The 14,955-nt window shown below is 57.2% G+C and overlaps 1 protein-coding gene across 1 annotated transcript; it reads right to left on the bottom strand.

Annotated features, from left to right (window-relative positions):
• Positions 1-3,997: 3,997 nt before the first annotated feature.
• HS3ST2 (heparan sulfate-glucosamine 3-sulfotransferase 2) lies at positions 3,998-14,676 on the bottom strand. The gene is made up of 2 exons (XM_069030086.1): positions 14,220-14,676; positions 3,998-5,216 (listed from the first exon to the last, which is right to left on the bottom strand). The coding sequence occupies exons 1-2, from the start codon at positions 14,651-14,653 to the stop codon at positions 4,598-4,600; spliced, it is 1,053 nt and encodes a 350-aa protein (XP_068886187.1). The 5' UTR covers positions 14,654-14,676; the 3' UTR covers positions 3,998-4,597.
• Positions 14,677-14,955: the final 279 nt, after the last annotated feature.

Raw genomic sequence — 14,955 nt, 5'->3', positions numbered from 1 at the left:
AGGAGGGGATTTTCCTCCCTTGCAGCTGTGGGATCTGTCAGTGTCAGTCAATAGCTGCCCTGCCTTGCATCCTGCTCTTCAGTTACTTTATTTTAGTTGAGTCACACAGAATTGGTGCAGGTTTGCAGAATTAGTTCCTATGGGTGGCAGGACTGGGACAATGCTGCCGAGCCACAGACCAGCTCTCTGGGGCACAGAGCCCACCACCAGGCTTGCCCCTGGAGCTGGGATTCACCTATGCCTGGCACAGGGGCCATGTCCTGCGGCACATCCCGGGCAGCCACACCTGGTTGGGGATGCAGCAGTTCCATTCCAGTCTCAGCTTTTCCCTCTCTGAGCTCTGCCTGGACCTCAGCTCTGCCTAGGGCTTGCCCCTGAGCTGCTGCAGGGAGGCGAAGTGGCAGCTCTGTGTCCCATGGTCTTGGTGCCACAGTGTCAGCTGCCCAAAGCCGAGCCAGCTCCATTGTCCTTGAGCCTGCCCTGCCCTTGCTGCAATGGCAGCAGCCCCTTCCCACTTTCCCTTTCCTGCTTGATATGCCACAGGAGCCACTTGAACTCATTACTGTGGGAGATTATAGGTCCCCAGGTAATAACGAGTCTTCAGATAATTACAAACAGATTCTCTAATAGGAATGAACTCAGTTGAATCCATTCAGTCACTGGGTAAATATTTATCCCTAAGCTGTCCTTATCTCCAGCCACTGGAGCGTGCCAGAGACAGTTTTCTGTGCTCACACCGTGCTTGCTGCAGGAGCCAGCTGCGGGGAGCAGGGATGTCGTGAATGAGCATGTTAAGGTCCTTTAAAATCTTAAAACACTTACTCACAACAGGGGACCTGCACTGAACTGGCCTCATGCTGTGGTTCAGGGCTGGCTGGGACTCAGCATCACATGGTGTGAGCCCCACCAGCTCCCCTTTCCCTCTGGGAACGGGCAGCAGCGATCCCATGGCCAGCCTGTGGTACCACTGTGGGGTCAGTGTTCCCACAGCGCTATGGGGAGCCCCAGCCAAGGTTAAAGTGCCTTTGACAGGCACTGTTGCAGCATCCTGGGGTGCAACACCCACCACCATCAGTTGGCAGAAGGTCACTTGGAAGCTGATACCCCACGGGCCCCACAAGCTGCCGGCACGGCCACTGTCAAGTGCCAGCCCCCACGGGCACCGGCAAGTGTCAGCCCCCTCAGCCGCCCGCCTGCTGTGAGTGCCAGTCCCCTGCTGCCGGCACCCACAGCCCTGGCTGTACAGGAGTCACTAATTGGACCAGCCGGCTAATTAGCTGTCAAGTAATGAATTATGCAGCGATGCAGCATTGATGCCATCAGGTCCTCTCGATGCTGCGCGCACCTGCTCGTGGAACACTGGGCGGGGCTTGGAGAGGAACTTGGAAAACTTTCAAAGCAAATGCAATGAGTCGATCCATTGTGAGCAGAGGCACATCACCGGGGAGCGGGCGCCGGGCTGGGCTGGCAGCCGCAGGCACAGCCGGCTCCTCCTCTGCACTGCTCGTGTTCCCCTGGGGACTTGTGCCCGCGGGCAGCTCCTGTGCCCTCTGGGTGCCGATGGGCAGGACAGCAGGGCTGGCGGGAAGGGAAGCATATTGGGGGTCAGAGGCTGATGGTATCTGGGAGTTCCGTGGGGATGACTTTTCCAGGAGAGGTTGGGGGGTTCCTGTGGAGAAGCGGAGGGCTGGCAGTGGGGCGCAGCCCCCAGAGCCTGTTGGTGAGCTGTGTTGTGGAGGGGAGCCTGCAGTGCCGGGGTCACCACGGGCACAGAGCTGGTACCAGGGACAGCCCCTCTACGTCTCTGTGCTGCCCAGGCAGGTGGGTCCTGGCATCACTGGGTGACATCCAGCTGTACCCATCGAGCTGTACCCATCCAGCTGTACAGGGCAGCAGTGACAGAGCCCTGAGCCCAACCGGCCCCGTGTACCTGTTCCTTGCTGCAGACTGATGAATATAACAGGAGGAAACTTGACCTACTTGAACGTATCTGAATCCCAGCTGCCCCTGAGCATCCATCATCTCCGAGGGGTTGGAGGTTTCTGTTAATGATCGTATTTATTTGCTGCCTGCTCTGTGTGCGTGGAAGGAGGTGTGTTAGGAGCACACTTCTGAGCATCGCAGTGGAGGGACAGGGCTGGGAGTCCCCCACAGTGACTCCCAGGGCTCTGCCTGCTGCCAGTAAACATGGAGCCAGCAGTGAAATTGAATCATATTAACTTAATAAGAAGTTAATCTAACTTTCTCGATGCTCACAGCACTGTGATCCTGCCTTGGTCAGAGGGATAAACAATACTACTTGTGCACCTGGAAATACCAGGACTGAATTTAATGTGCTGGTCCAGCAACGCAGCTGGGTATCACACATGGGGAGACACCGGAGTCACGGTGTTCCCAGGGCAGCTCCCACCTGGGTCAGGGTCTCCTCATCAAGAGACAGGCAGGTCCTCTCGTAGTAATAATAACTAATAACTAATAACTGAATAACTAATGGGGACACTATGTCAAAGATAAGGTCCTTGACTGGGAGGTCCTGGGATGGTCCCAGTGGGGAGGGGGCCATTCTGGGAGGAGAGACTGCTGCTAAGCAGGAGTGGTGCTGTGAGTCCCGTGGATGTTCCAGTGGCTCGGCCCTTCCTGGGCAGGGCACTTGCCGGTGATGTGAATGGGCCAGTGAAGGGTTCCCTTGGCCCTGCTCGTCTCAAGAGCTCTTCAGCATGAGTGGGATCAGGGACCACTTAAATCACATTCATTATGTTTAACTATTTATGAGATGATAAATATTAAACAGCTGCTCTCTGGGGTTCAGGCCTGAGTGAACCCATCAAAACACGGTGCACACAATGGCAGTGGCCGTGCTGTGGGGGCAGCCAGGGCTGCGGGATGCGCTGCGCCAGGGACGGCTGGGAACAGTTGCGTGACAGCCCTGAGAGCACAGGCTCTGTCCCCTGTCCCCTGGGTGGGGAGAACCCAGGCTGGACGAGCAGGGGGCTCCCTCTGGCAGCCCCTCTACTAGGCACCAGGTCACCAAACCAGCAGCACTCCATGTCCTCACCAAACCCTTCCATCCTCATCAAACCCCTCCCCTGCCTCCTTGGCATGCAGATTGCCTGCTTGGGGCTTTTAAAGCCATTTTTAAGAGCTCCTAATGTGCTCTGCATTTTCAGTGCAGCCCTTCCTGAGCCCTCATTTGCTCACCCTTTGGAAAGCTAATACTTGATTTAAGCACATTTCTGCTCCCTCCATTTGTAAGGACAAATGTAAAGTAATTGTTTGATATCGCAGCAGTTTCCTCAGGCTCCAGCTCTAATTTTCCACTAATACAGTATTGTCAGGAGGATCAATCTAACCTGGCACCTTCTGCCTCCTTGGAGTGGATTGGAAATAGCTTTTCTACTGCGAGGCTGGGATTTGTGAGTCTCACTGTGAGTGTTTTTCTCCTTTAAAGGAAAAATCATACAAGCAAATATCCCATTTTCCTGTCAATGGCCGTTAATTCCCGTCTCTCCCTCTACCTGCCCATAACTGCCTTTGGGTCCCCGCACTGCTGTGTCTTCATCTGTGGCTGGCAGTGGCAGAGGTGCAGATGTGGCTCTCTTAGGTGTCCACTAATTAACTACAATTTTTCCCTATTAGAGCTCACTGGTTACTAATCATTCACAGTAAGGCCTTGCAAACTGGTCCATGGTGTGTAGCATCCCCACACAGCCACTGTGCATCATTCCGAGACATCCCCAGTCCCGTGCCAGAGGATGAGCCTGAGGAGCCCCAGGCAGGGCTGTGCTGCATGTCCCCTTGGTCATGTCTGGCTGACCCCCTGTCCTGCCCAAGCCCCTGCCTGCTCCCTCGCCTGCCCACAGGCGTGGGGGCTCCCCACAGCTCTGCCTGGGGCTGCCCAGCCCTGTCCTAAGAACAGCCCATGCATACGGACTGGTGGAAGCCACTTTATTTACATGAAGGGATCACATGCGGAACAAGGAAACAAGTGCCACTAAAGTACCCGTAACAGCAGAATTCTGTGCTTTATTCACAGGACAAAATATCAGTACAACATTTTCCATAGACTTCTTTGTCAAGCAGATACATCTCACTGTCCTCATCGGTACACATGGTGCGCAAGTGACAAAAGGCAAAGTGGAGTGGCTGGAGCTCTGCCTGCCCAGGACATGGCTTGGCGGGGACAGTCCCACTGCCACTGTCCAGGAGAACCCATCTGCTTTGGGACACAGAGGGATGTGCTTCAGAGCAGCCTGAACACAGGCTGCAGGACGGGGCCATCACTGTGGCCCTGGGGACCATGTGGTGCTAAAAGCAAACGGGACCCCACAGAGGAAGCCACATCGCTGCTGACCTGCTGGGACAGGCAGTGCTGCTGAGCACTCATCCCTTAGCTTGGTGGCTGCAGCAGGACTCTGAGTCTTCTTTATCTTGGTTCACTCTGGAGCATTGCAGACTCCTAAGGAACAGGGAAACTCCTTGCCTGCCTCTGCTTGCAATTCTGGACAGGATGGGCTGAGGGGAGTCCTGGCTCCAGCCCCTTGGGCCCTCCTCACAGAAGACTGCAGCTTCATGTCACTGCACCTCCTCTCCCGGACACTTATTCCCACCTGAAGTCCTGCCCGACTGTTTCATAGAATTTGATATTATAAGGTCTATAAAAGTCCCGAAGCTGCTCGATCACCTCGGGGTCTATCTGCACATGAGTCCTGCCCTTGGACTTGCCAAGGCAGCGAGGCAAGCCGCTGCTCTCTGACTTCTTCAGGCATGGAAAGCCTTTTGTCTTGTTGAAGTAGAAGTGCTTGTCTGTGATAACCCGTTTGATGCCCAGGAAGTCCTGGACTTTGCCCATCTCCCCTGCTGGGTCTGTGATCAGCTTCTCCCCACTGACAAAGTGAATCTGTGAGAGAGGGAAGTACTGGAGCCAGCTCTCCAGATGAACAGCGTACATCCCGATGCGGATGGCGTTCCAGGAGGTGTCCACCAGCCCCAGGCTGCGGTTGCGGAAGGTCAGCCCCTCGAAGGTGGGGATGTCCGGCTTCTTGGAGAGGGTCTGTGTGTAGTCCGAGATGGCGCGGGTGACGGGGTTGCGCACCACCACGATCAGCTTCGTGTCCCGGGACATGTTGAAGATCCGCCGCGGTGCCTCTTTGGTGACAAAGTAGCTGGGGGTCTTCTCCACTGTGATCTGGCTGTCAAGTGTTCGTGGCATCAGGCTCCTGCAAGCAAGGCAGAAGGTGATGGTAAGGAAGGAGCCGGGACAGGTACCAGGAGGTAATGATTGCACCGTGGGGCTGGTGACATGTCCCCTCCAGTGGAACAAAGCAGGCACAGACCCCTCCAGCAGCACAGTGGAGGACCCTGGCCACGGATGACTTCCAGGTCCATCCCAGTCCCAGGGGACAGCCTGGGCAGAGGACAAGGGTACTGGAAGCCCCACACACAGAGTAGCAAGTGTGTGTCCAGTGCCAGGATGAAGGAATGTGGTAGCTGTGCCACATCACCATCACAAGGAGCCATGGGGAGCAATGAACAGGGTCCAGGGGGCTGTGCCACTCTGCCAGTGGGAGCTAGGGCAAGGGGCTGCCCAGGGATGTGGCGCTCATGCCCATGAGGCTATCACCCACCCCACCAGGGCTTGAGCAGGCCCAAGAGCTCCAAATGGGCTCCTGGGTACACCCATCTGTTTCTGGCACTGGGAGCTGGGCTGCAGGCCAGGCAAGGAGCACCAGACTGGGGGAAATACAGCATCCCTGCAGCCCAGCTTAACACTAATTAAATCATTTGCTTTGACATCTGAACATCCAAATCAAATAAAAACTAATGGGATGGAAAGATTTATAAATTGGTCTTGTATTACTAGAGTAAACTATCAAATCCACTGCAGTCAGATTCACGGCACTGTAGGTCCCCTGGCTGGAGCAGGCAGGGAGCAGGTGGGGAGCAGGCAGGGAGCAGGTAGGGAATGCCTGGCTGGAGCAGGCAGGGAGTGCTGGCATCCAGGATGAGGCCAGCACGTTTCTGTTGCATCCACACCTCAGCAGCACCCTGTGGCACCAGCACCTGTGGCACTAGCAGCTGCTGCAGTGTGAGAAGGCACAGCCCAAATTCAGCTGGTGGAGCTCCCTGTGAGCCCCCCACAATGCACATCCCCAGGCTCTGTCTGCCTGGCTGGGCCCCGCAGTGGGTGCTCGCACCTGCACAGAGGCCTGGCACTGGTACCGCAGTCACTTCACCAGCCTTGGAGCCCTGGGTACTCCAGCGAGTTTCAGGCCAGCAGCAGTGACAGAAAGCAAACACACCATCCCTCTCTGCAGCCATTTCTGATGGCATCCCTGTTATCCATGCGATAAACCTGGCACAGCCACCACAGCCGTGCTGGCACCACAACGCGGGGGCTTCCGAGGCTGCGTCAGTGCAGTGACTGAGATCTGGCCCCTCCAGCATCCCTAAAACATGGCCCATGGCCAGCAGCTCTGGGCTGATGAAAGACCTAACTGGGAGGAGATCCAACGGCAGCCCACAACATCCTGTGTGACAAGAGGACAGAGATGGAAGACCCAGGACACGGCAGGGAGTGGCAGCACATACCGAGGGCACCAGCCCATGCACCCTCATGTGCTCTTGACCAGCTCCCTAATTTGAGAGAAAACAAACTAATTAGTCAGCATAAATTAGCAGGCCTGGTTCACTGAGGTACCTGAGCATGGATGGTGCTTAATTGGCCTTTCCCACTGCTCTGCTTCAAACCCCATAAATCCCGATTACAATTCCCATTGTTTAATGACTGTCAGGAGGTGCTAATTCAGTGCAGGCACATGGCTCTATCTCCACATCACAAACAAGTTTCATCATAAATCAGCACTGGACAGCTCTGTAAGTGATTCACTATTACAATGTATTGTGGAGAATCATAAAACTGCTGTTTCATTAATGGCGCATCCTCAAGCCTGTTAGACTTTCATTACGTGAGTTATTAGGTCCATGCATTCAAAATACAAAATCACAGGTTCTAATCCATTATGAAAAACACAAAACCTCTGCATAGTAAATTACTGAAATGAGACAAGAGTTGTTTTTTTTAAATGGACTCCCAGTGTTTGCTGCTTCTGAGCAACAGAGACTGCTGAGACAACAAAACACAGCACAAGCAGATAAATAAATCACCAGTGAAGCCATGCAAGGGGGAGAGATGTCATCCAGGCATTCATTTTCCCACTAACAGCAGGATCCCTGGGGCTGCAGGAGCAGGGAAATGCATGGCAAACTTAATTACACCCGACTTTAAAATAATATTTTTGGACTTCTGCATTCACAAGGTTATTTGCATACAAATAGTATGTCACAGAGCTTTAAGGCCCAGGCTCGCATGTGTAGGTGTGAAGGCTCTTGGTGCTGGCCCACAGTGCCACGTAGCTGCGTGGCCAGGGCTCAACCAGGAGCTGCTCCTGCTGCTCCATGGACATGTCCTGTGGCTCTGCTGATGTCCCCAGCTGGCCTTGGCACTGGCTCCTGGCATGCGCTGAGCCAGCTGCTGCCAGCATGGGGACAGTGATGTACGAGTGACAGTGGTGGGGGGAGGATGGCTGGGGCACTCGCTCAGCACATTGCTCTGGCTGCAGGGACAGCATTAATTCCTTCTGAATTAGAGATTACTTGCACTAGAGTTGCCCAATTCTTAAAGCCCTTTCGTATCATTTGATATGGGCGTTAACACTCCCTTCAGCCCAGATTAGAGGTTGCATTTGCCCATGTTAGTGACATGGGGACACATGTGGGTACAGCCCAGCGGAGCTGCTGACCCTGATGTGGCCCAGCTGTGCCCTGCGGTCCCTGGGAGCCAGCATAGCCCCCACAACCCCACAACCCCAGAGGTCTTGGGTGGCAGCAAGGCAGAGCCTGACCTGGCTGTGGCAGCATGAAGGCAGCGACCTGCCCTGAAGGAGTTAACTCCTCACCAGCACCTTTCCAAGCCCTGAATTATTAATTTTGTTATAATCTGCCTTTGGGTACCCTGCGGCCCCTACAACACTCCCACATTAAAGAAACATGCACTCCCTCACTGGCTGTGGTGCTTTGATGTTGAACATGCGTGAAACACTCTCCCAGGGAGGAATTTGTACAAAATCTCATCAAACAATTGAGATATTGCAGGTAAGAGTGGGGAGAGCAGCGCCCACTGATAATCCCATCACAGCCCTGGGTCAGTCCCTGCCTGCTGCAGTCCGTTGTGTGCACAGGTTGGCGTGTGCGATCCTGGGCTCCATCTGCTCAGCAGCATAAAAACAAACTGTTTAATTTGGCAAAAAAATTCCAAGTGCCAGCTCCTGTGGTGAGGGCTCTGCGCTTTCCCTCTCCCAGCTGATGTCACCAGCAGCGAAGGGTGGGCTGTGAGCGTGTCTCCAGCTGCAGCTTGATGTGTTGAGAGATGAGCACAGGAAGCACAGGAGTCAGCACTGGCCTCAGCTCCCAGCAGGACTGTGCCATGCCATGCCATGCTATGCTGTGCCACGGGTGCACACACAACTGACAGCACCATCAGCTCTTGCCTGGCACCCTCTGCTCAGCAGGACAGTGGGTGGCAGTGGTGGATGAAAGCTCCAGCAAAGCTACTTCTGGTAGCTTCGGGAAGTTTAAGCAAAACTGGGTTAAACATGTGAGAAACCGAGGTGTGACAAAGATAAAAAGCTCTGGCTGAGAGATATCACAGGGGTCACTGGGAACACAGCGATGCACTGGCTGAGGGCTGCACCACCCTGCCAAGGACTGCAAGGGGCTGAGGGGAGGGAGGGGATTCCCCAGCACTGCTCTGCAGCCCCTCGCTGTCAGGGTGCTGCCATGCCACGCAGGACAGACCGGCTGCATCCCCCAGCCTGCAGGGACAGCACCATGCCCACAGCTACCACCGCACCCAAGGGCCCAAGGCCCTGGCAGCAGCTGGCTGGGCCCCATGGCCCCGCTGCCACCACCCCGCACTACAGCAGCCAGGATTTAATGATGGAGCAGCTCCCTTTAATAAATGTTTATGTTCAAAGAATTTACACCAGTGCTTGCAGACGGCTAATGAGGGACATTTCCATGCATAAAAGCAGAGCGAACACAGTAATTAACTTTGTTGCTGATTCATTTTTAATCACTTAAATGCTCCAGAGATTTGCAGTGTCCTTTAAGTCAAGAGATTCTTTTTCAAAGGGCACACTGCCATTGCCCTTCACAGACACACACCTATATGTGACCCTCACCTTCCTTAATAACCACTTGGCACTGATGGAGGGTCTGGCAAAGGCCAAGGTCTGCTCTGAGGGCAGTGGAGCTGGGAAGAAGCAGGAGATGAGGGCTTCCTGCACAGCTTGCACAGAGCCCAGCTCTCAGCGCTGCTGGGTACTGCTCTCTGCTCATGGAGACAGGCTGGACTCTCCCCCTTTCCCATTTCCAAGGCAACTCCTTCCAAAGGTGAAACTTCAAAACTGAATACTTGTTTTTAAAACCACCACATGTGCCCCAGCTGCTGCAGCAATTCCCAAGTTAATGGCCTGTGTCAGAGTTGCAGTGGCCACTTGGTGACCTCCCTGTGCCAGGTGAGTGCAAATGGACAGTGCAACCAAGCACAAACCCCACCGACATGCTAATAGGTCCTGGAGACTCAGTGTCACTCAGAGGCCCTCCGAGCCAGCTCTGGCTCTTGCTCCTGGCCCCAGCCATCTCTGGGCACACACTGCAGGCAGGGCCTGGCCCCACCATGGACACCCAGGGTCACCAGGGACTGGTGTCCTTTTCTCGCCAGCCTCACAGGGCAGTCAAGCCCGTGGTGTGCCAAGTCACCAGCTGGATTTGGTGCTTCCAAAGCAAAGGTGAGAACAAACTGCAGCATTTACAAACAAGGAGAAGGAACAGAGCTAGAATACACATCTTTAATGCCGGAGGCTAGGCCCCCACATGAGCCTATCTCCAGCGTCTCTCCCAGCTCCTCAGAGAGGGAAGCTCTCCTGGCCTGAGTGCGGGTCTTGGCAGCACCTGGCTCACCCTGGGGACAGGACAGGCAGGACTGCTGTCCACAGGCAGCGTGGGCATGGCAGTGCCCAGGGAACGCTGCCTGGGCAGCGCCTCTGCCACGGGTTCCATGCCCATTCCCCAGAGCCAGGGCACTCTCTGAAGTCAAGGAAATTTCAAAGCATCCTTGAAGCTGCTGCCTTCCTCTCTTCTCACTAATTAACTTTACCCAAATGCACTGTCAGTAAAGCCCACAAACATGTCGCCGGGCAAAGCCTAATGGGCTCCCATTTGTGTGTGCGCCAGCCCGGCCATTAGCCGGGAGCACTTAGCCGGGGGTGGGAGCGGCTCTGCCGGCTCCTTTCTTGCCCTCCCACAGGCCCAGGAACGCGGGGACACAGCGATGCTCCCGCTGGCAGGGCTGCTCCCCAGGGCAGCTGCCTTCCTTGTGCTGCTGCAGTGCCTGAAGCACCCCAAAGCCAACCCCAAAACCAGAGGCAAGGCAGGGATGAGGGGCAGGGGGCAGAACTCCAGCAGTGCTGGTGCTCCAGGGACCTGTCGCAGAACTACGTGGGGAAGCCAAGCTTGGCCCAGGTGCTACCCCTGGGATCAGGGGATTCAGGTGGGGCCGTGCAGAACCAGACGGGCTCTGCCCTGTGCCAACGCCGCCGCTGGGCTCAGCTATGGCAGCCAGCAGGATGGGTGGGAGCCAGGCTCAGCCTGCTGCTGCAGCCACAAGGAAAAGCCCCTCTCTGTGAAAATAACACTGGAGCATCTGACAGGATCACTCAGGAATCCTAAGGAGGAAAACTGCACCCCAAGATGCTGCAATTAGAATCACTACTCAAAGTTAACGGCAATTTAAATGACACCATCTTCCCTGTGTTCTGGAAAATATTGAAGGTTATTGGCCCACACTACTTGCAGCAGGAAAAAGCTCAATATTGAACATTTAGTGCAGGATTGGTAATGAATCAATATTTCCCAGTAGCTGCTGTTTGGTTTCAGTTGTCTTAAAACAGACCTTGCTAAAAATATCTTTCCTGTAGTGTGTCTGTAGCCAATGAGGTGGATTAGAGACTGATGGGAACTGGAAACAGCACGGGGGCTCTGGGTCTGGAGCCAGCAAGTGGGCAGCTCCCGGGTAGTGGTCCCACACGGGGGGAACCCAGGGATCTGGCTCTGCCCAGCGTGTCATCCCCCCGCACAGGGGCAGCTGGGGCTGCTCCAGGCCATGGCAGGAGTTGACGTAGGAGGCACCATGAGAGCAGCTGTGAGCAAGCATGACATTTGGAGAGGCAAAGACAGGCAGATCAGGAGGTTTCCCCCTCCTGCTAGGTCTGCCACCTCTGCGTCAGACAAATGCCAAGGCAGGGGGAAACATGAGAAAACGGTAACCAATGTTTCTGGAGCATCACAGGGGCTCAGTTCTCACACTACCTGCCACTGCACCAAAGTCCAACTTGGTCTCTCCACTTGGCTCCCCACTGGGGCACAAGGAAAGGACAGAGCTGACTTGGCACTCAGCAGCCAGGGGCTCCTGCAGGCAAAGTCTCTACTCACATCAGGGAATGCCTTTACCTTCGCCTTTCCAAGGGGTCTGTGCTCCGGGCTGCCTGCAGACACCACCCTCCTCCACAGCACTCTGCAAGCATGGCAGCACCTGCTCTCCCCAGCCAGCAGCTGGAAGACAGCCTCAGCCAGGCCAGGTGCAGCCCCCCAATCTGGGGTCCTGGCAGGCCCCTTGCAATCCCTCACAGCCCCCATATCTGCTGCCCCCAGCCTCACCTCTGTCCTTCCTGGGCTGTAGCCACTGGCATGACCCTGCTCTCCTGCTCCCCAGGCTCTTGGCAGAGCGACAGGAGCTTATCGTGCTGTGGGTTAGACCTGCTCCACATTTAATTGCTCCACTTGCAAGGAAGAAAATCAATTCCACGTTTTATACTTTAGCAGCCTCTGTGCTTAAGTTTTGGCACATTTGTCAGGCTAAAAAAAAAAAGGTAATAAACCCAAGGAAGTGTCATTTAATTGTTTTAGCTGAACTAATTTGGAGGCTCTGCTGCTCCAGCATGATCTCTCTATCGATCCAGACACAAAGCCAGGCCCCGAGGCAGCACACTGCTCACCTGGCCATGCTCCCACTGCTGCCCCCACCTTGCTCCACAGCTGCTCTCTCCACTGCCACAGGCTGCACCCCTCCTGGTCACAGCTGAGTCCCTTCACATGGACAATCCCAGGCTGAACTACGGCTCAGGGTGGGAGGTTGTCTGCTTGGCTGGAACTGCTGCAGCCCCTCAGTGCCACAGTGTGAGGGGAGGGGACACAGCTCCTGCCTCCTGGACCAACACCACTCCTGGTGTCCACAGGTGCCCTTACATGCCCCAGATGAGGTCTGTCCCTTCACTCAGGGCAGGCTCTGTGTCCCAAGCCTTGTTTGGGAGTAGTGTCACAGGTTTGGTCCTGCACTGCCCATGAGGCTCCCACCCCGCATTTCCCACGCTGACAGCACACAGGGGAAGCAAACAGCACAGATCAGTCGCAGACACAAGGATGCAGGGAAGGACCCCAGCTCAGGATTTGGGGGGGTTGCTTTCCAGCTAGGTGTTGAGCCCATGCAGCTCCCCTCTGAGCGAGGGGCTCAGCCAGAACCCATATTCTGCTCCATCACCTATCCTGCCACTCTGGGTGTCCTTCAGAGAAAGCACTGTCCTCACATGCCTGTGCTGCAGGGCTGCTCACAGCTGCTGGCTTTTAGGGATGCAGGGTGGGTGACAGTGCCTGATACTGGGGGGAGGGTGCGGAAATGACACAGACCTCCCAAGAGGCAAGAGCAGGCAAAGGATATTGATGTAGCTACTCTCTGAAGAGCAGGAGGAACTGGACATGCTGCAGGACAGCCTCAGGAGAAGGAAACGGCTTCAGTGAGCTTCACCTGTGCCTGTTTTGGCTCTTCTGTCACCTGCCACCAGTACTGGCAGAAAAGGATCTGAACATTCCTGGCTGCAGGGTCCACTGTGACCCTAGTAGGACACAAGGCAGCAGTGCTGCAGTTCTCTCCATGCAGTGCCTGAGCTGCCTCCCAAGGCACAAGCCCCATGTCACGCTGACTTCCCACCTGCTTGCCACTGAGCACTGACCTGCTTTGGAACCGGGGACATCTCTGCTAGGAAACTGCTGTCAAGATGGAGGGCAAGCGAGCTCGGTGTGGCCCCACGGGCTGCCCCCACCACCCACCATGATGCTCCGACACACTGGCAATGACAGCGTCCTTTCCCCTGCCGTGAGCTACAGGCACCCGGGGCCAGGCCAAGCCCTCCTCTGCTTCCCGATGCTGATGCCCAGCAGAAGCCCCACGGCCTTGCCCGAACGCACCCAGAACTCTACAACAGCACAGCAAACACCCGTGGGTACACTGGGTGGGAACCGCAGGGAGTAGGGGGTGAACCGCTGGCAGCACCACTGAGCCCATGGGTGCTGTCACCTGCTTAACAGCAGAACTTGCTGCCTCTCTCAGAGCACCTCACAAAAGCCCTCACGGAAATTAAAATCCCACCATCTCCTGCTGGAGACACACTCGCTGACCTCTGCAAATTATTAGAGATTCCATATAGATCCACAGTTACTGGAGTTCAGAGAGGTGGGATGGCAGAGGACAGGGACTGTTCTGCTCGCGGAGCCAGCGATCAAGGCCGGTAGCAGAATCGTGCCGGGGTGCACCGAGCAGGGGTGCGGGAGGACCGCCGTGCATACCGTGCACGGGCACTCACGCGTTTTGGAGAACCCTTCACCCAGGCAAATGTTTCCTCAGACGGGATGGAAAACCTAGCATCGTCCCGGCTCCTGGCTGCCTAGCGGCAGGGCTGGGGCTCGGGGGGCTGCAGCCGAGGGCTCCGGTGAACGGGAAGGACCGAGCCGCGACCCGCTCAGCACTACAGCAAGAGGAGATTAAGGAAAACTCCCTGAGTGCGCCGGGCGACAGCCTCCGCCGCCCGCCCGCTCGCCGTACCGCTCCGGCCGCTCCCGCCCCGCCGGCTCCATCGACTGACCGAGGAACGCGGACCCGAGTCCGCACTGAGAGCGAGAGCGCCGGGAGAGGAGAGGGAACAGAGGCGAGCAGTGGGTGCCCGCGGTGTGTAGGGACGGGGATGTTCTGGGACGGGGGGTGGCCGGCGGCCGGGGACAAGGGGTGCCCGGGGCGGGCGGGGGCCGGTCCCGCAGCCCTCCGCCCTCACCTGTACCACTCCAGCCCGCGGTGGTAGTTCCTGTCGAAGAAGTGGGGCTCGGTGCCCAGCGCGCGCACCTCGGGGTGCACCCGGATGAACTCCAGCACGGCGCGGGTGCCGCCCTTCTTGACGCCCACCACGATGGCCCGCGGCAGGCGCTTGGTTCCCGGGCGGGCCGGCCCCGGGGCGCTGCCGGCCGGCGGGGCGGGGGGCGGCCGCCCGCACGGCCGCGACTGCTGCAGAAGTTTCTTGGCGGCGGCGGCGCGGGCGGGCGGGCAACGGGCGCGGGGCACGGCGGGGCTGCCGCAGCAGCACAGGAGGCTGTAGCAGAGGTACGAGCAGGACAGCGACAGCGTGAAGAGGACGAGGACCCTCCCTGCCAGCCGCCGGGACGGAGCCGGAGCCACGGCCGGGGCCCACCCGCTCGGCGCCCTACGCGCCATGGCTCCATGGGGCCGCGCCGCCGGGCACGGCGGGCCCCGGCCCGGCGCCCCGGCCCCGGCGCGGCCGCTCCGGCATCTCCCGCGGCTACGCGGCGGCGCGGCCGGGCCGCCCGAGGGGGCTGCGCTCGCCCCGGCCCCCCTGCGCCCGCCGCCCCGCCGCGGCCATCCCCGCGATCGGGCGGCGGCGGCTCCGCGCTGCCTCCGCGGGAAGTGCCGGGGCAGCGGCGGCTGCGTCGCTATTTAAGGGGCCGCCTGACGTCAGCGCCTCCTGGAGCCCCCGCGGCCGCTCGGCGGCCGGTGCC

The sequence above is a fragment of the Aphelocoma coerulescens genome, chromosome 14 (assembly GCF_041296385.1).
Source record: "Aphelocoma coerulescens isolate FSJ_1873_10779 chromosome 14, UR_Acoe_1.0, whole genome shotgun sequence".
Lineage (NCBI taxonomy): Eukaryota > Metazoa > Chordata > Aves > Passeriformes > Corvidae > Aphelocoma > Aphelocoma coerulescens.
Note: the sequence above shows the minus strand (reverse complement) of the source record. Positions and strands in the feature narration are given on the sequence as shown.

Coding starts and splice junctions, on each gene's coding strand:
- HS3ST2 (XM_069030086.1), bottom strand. CDS start 14,653: ATGGCGCGTAGGGCGCCGAGCGGGTGGGCCCCGGCCGTGGCTCCGGCT. Junction 5,217..14,219: donor CGCGGGCTGGAGTGGTACAG/GTGAGGGCGGAG, acceptor CCTTGCTTGCAG/GAGCCTGATGCCACGAACAC.